The 3,672-nt window shown below is 40.8% G+C and overlaps 1 protein-coding gene across 3 annotated transcripts in view; it reads left to right on the forward strand.

The window, feature by feature from the left end:
• Positions 1 to 3,672, forward strand: part of TSHB (thyroid stimulating hormone beta) — a 7,891-nt gene that overhangs the window by 1,887 nt on the left and 2,332 nt on the right. The window contains exons 1-2 of one of the 3 annotated variants that reach the window (XM_021377339.1): positions 20 to 1,990; positions 2,873 to 3,035. In XM_021377339.1, the coding sequence (XP_021233014.1) occupies positions 2,874 to 3,035 (162 nt within the window). In that variant the 5' untranslated portion in view covers positions 20 to 1,990; position 2,873. Of the gene's footprint in view, positions 1 to 19; positions 3,036 to 3,672 lie in introns of those variants that run through there. The other 2 variants (XM_021377338.1, XM_021377337.1) reach the window with 2 other exon arrangements.

Here is a 3,672-nt window from a genome sequence, read left to right on the forward strand (position 1 = left end):
CTTCTGGCTCCCAGCTTTCTCTAACAGTTGTCTACATTTTTCCCAAATTCTCATGCTGAGAGTTGTTTGTTTCTCCTTTTCCTTCATTGTTATCATTTTTACTGTTGTATTATCTTTCTTATCTTCACCAAGATGTACTTGCAAAGGTACCTTTTTTTCTTTTCTTGCCTATCTATGTTTCCAGAGAACGTTTCACTAAATATTCTTAAAGCAAATTCAGAATCCTTTTTTTCCCCAATCTGAATCCCCCTTCCTGCCAGTTATATTCATTTTTCTTGAAATGGAAAAACCAGCACTTTAAAGCCATAAGGAATCTATACTTTCATGCTCTTTTCCATCTACCATCCTCTTTCTACATGCAGTGTAGTTAGGATATGTTGCAGACACCCTAAACCTGGATGTGTGGTTCTTTCTGTAATGACCAGTGCATCCAAAATAGCTCCATCTACCTAAATCACTGTGAAATCTTTTCCTATGATTGAAGTTCTATACAACCAAACCCACATTAATATATAATGCACATATGCATTACATAGATATCATTATCTACATGTGTATGTCTACACTCATACAACCTGTACATTTGACTACGTTTAAAATAGCCCAGAAAGATATAAAGCTAAATCACATGTAGGAGTAGCAGCAAAACATCTTAAATTCTGTTGCTAGGTCTCGTTGGACAGAGGCTACTGAGCATACAATCAATACTATGCTCATGTCTCCAAGCTTGTCAATTCCTGGGAAGTTGTGGTAGAAATTAACCCAAAATTGAAGACTCCATTGAAACAGAAAATATTTGGCTAATCTTAAGTGTACAAGAACCTAATTACATTATACAAAAAATCCCACAGAAAGTTAGCTCAGGACACAAAGTTGCACACAGCAGTCTGAAACCACTGGTAAAGGAGATCATATTATTCAAGAATTAGGTAAATGTCGCTCAGGACTGACTGGATCAGTCCTCCAGCAGCATGCCTAAAACCCACGTCCCAGTGGCAGCGAGGTGATTCACGGGGATGGCAGGGGTTCACTGAGCTGCACTGAAGGAGCGCAGTGGGAAGGCTGGCCAGACACGGGCAAACCAGCAGCCCACAGTGGCTCTGTGCTGAATCAATGCAAGACGTGCACACTGACGTGATCCCTTCCTCCCTTTTGTTCCTCTTCGGTATTTCTCAAAACCCCAAACAAGAGCGTTTTCCCCATCAGTGGGTACCTTAGTTTCAGTGATGTTGGTACAATATTTTGCTTCTCGCTGTGCTGCAAAAAGTGGTTTCTCAAAGTGAAACCAATTGATTCCGTTGTCAGTTACTATCTCAGTGAATTGTTGGTAATTCAGTATTTGCTCAGTAGGTTCAAGATAGATAATTTGCCTGCATGGTTGGTTTTTTTTTTGTTTGTTTGTTTTTTTTTTTTTGAGTAAATAAGGGAGGCTTTACCTAAGCACGCTGTAAAGCAGTCAATTGCTTTGATTTGAGATTTATTTTATCTGCATACCACTGCAGCTCTCATTTGTGCCTGCCTGGTAATGAACATACTGAGCAAACCAGAGTTTGATAAATTTCCCAAAAGACATAAGAGCAGAATTAGCTGTGATTCTGGATGACTCCATTTCCATGCTAGCCTCGCTGTCACGATGCTGCTGTCCTATGCAGCAAATTAATCAATACCACTTTTTTAAAAGCAGTGGTTAGTTTAAAAGCCCAGGAGAAATACGGACTGTTAACATAATTAGATTTCCAGCTCCAGTTTCCAGGTTAGGATATTATGGACACATTTGTTCCTATCACATTTGCTTTGAGGTGTAGTATGAATTTTCAATAGATGGCTCTGCGATAAGAAAGCAATTCAGATGCAATTATATAAACAGTAAGATCAGCCTGGAATTAGCCTGGGGTGTATAAAGCACACAGAGTTGGTGCTAGATCACTGCCTCTCCCAGCTCAAGGCAGAATCAGGCTCCTGTAATAGGGAAGAATTCAGCTGACAAGAGGTTGGTCTTTCCAGGCTTGTACTACCGCAGCCACAGGGTAAACTGGACTGTGTAACGAATGGCTTTTGTTATAGGAAAATGATGGCTGGAAGAGACTAGGGGGCGATTCCAGATATTTGTAGACACTGTCATGTAGAATTTGTAGTTTGCAGGACAGAGAGTACACCCTGAAGCTGTCCTGGAGCTAAGCAAGGCTTTGTTTTCGGGACTCCTGAGCAGGCCTGGGAAACGAGGTCAGCGCAACAGATGGATTAAGTGTGGATTCATTGATTTGAACTCTTTGCCGATGTTCTTTATTGTAATTTGCTTGAATCTATTATTTAATTCTTGGCAGCGTTCCCATTTCGTCCTGCCTTTAAGCCAGCTTGAAAGAAAAAAAATACAGCGGTATGTCTGATACGCACAACTATTTCTTATTCTCCCTTGAACATTTGATAAGATGCTTTCTTTAGAGAAATACTTTAAACCAGTGAGATTGTTTTAGTAACTCTGGTTAATTCTAGAGCTCGTGTTCTCTCATATATGTCACATTTTCAAATCCTTTAGCAGGAAAGGGTAGGAAAACCAACTATTATTTTTCTTCATCAGCGTTTTATCACTCATTAGTGAAAAGTCTTATGTAATGCAATTCGGTGGGAAAAAGATGAAAATGGTGTATGTCCTTTTTGAGTTATTTATCCTTCTTTTTCTGCTCAGTGGTTGGTTAGTACTATTTCAATTATATTTCCCAGATTAGAAAGAATTTGCGAAGCCATAGCTGAAAAAGTTGAGATTACTTCTACTCTATGACTATCATAACCGTTCTTGTCGAATGCTGCGGAAAGGACTGGAAGACTCATCTAATTGTACTTAGGCTTTCTTTTTTTTTCCCCTCCTGTCTAGCATGAGTCCCTTCTTTGTGATGTCTCTCCTATTCGGCCTGACTTTTGGCCAAACAGCATCAGTTTGCACTCCTTCAGAGTACACAATCCACGTGGAGAAACGGGAGTGTGCCTACTGCCTGGCCATCAACACCACCATCTGCGCTGGATTTTGCATGACACGGGTACAGGACGTTTCTCTCTTTTAGGTGGTTTCCATAACAGCCATCAAGAAAAGAAGTTCCTATTCCTCCTGGAAAGCTGTGTAAATTTTACTCAGGCTAATAGCATCTGTCATAGAAAAATCACATTGTCATGTTTGCTGCTTGGTTTACTGGGAAACCATGGGTGAGAAACGCCAAGGCTCCTGAGCTCTATGGAGATTATAATGCAGTGCATTCAGAGGCCAGGTAAAAACAGTACCAGTGAATAAACACAACTGAAATTGTGGAGAACTGCCAGCGCTCAGCACGCTCTGCCCAGCAGCACTGACTTCTTATGGCAGTAGAGCTCTGGGCAGATGGAACTAAGGACCTTGCATCTACGTAGTTGCCCTAACAACCAAATTTGTAATCACCTCCAAGGACAAAATCAGGTTTGTGTGACATGACCTATTTTATGTAACACCATCTCAGCTGGCATTAATTACGTTCTCATCCTTTAATTCTTCATTGCTCAAATCCTGTATCGACTTTCTGTTCCATCCCTGGTAAGCCAGGTAAAAGATGTCAGGCTGCCTCATTCAGCGCTACCTGGGTCAGCATCCTCCCTACGAATACTGGCATCATCCTCATATGTTCCTTACTGTTTTGAAGTTTCCTC

The sequence above is a fragment of the Numida meleagris genome, chromosome 25 (genome assembly GCF_002078875.1).
Source record: "Numida meleagris isolate 19003 breed g44 Domestic line chromosome 25, NumMel1.0, whole genome shotgun sequence".
Taxonomy (NCBI): domain Eukaryota; kingdom Metazoa; phylum Chordata; class Aves; order Galliformes; family Numididae; genus Numida; species Numida meleagris.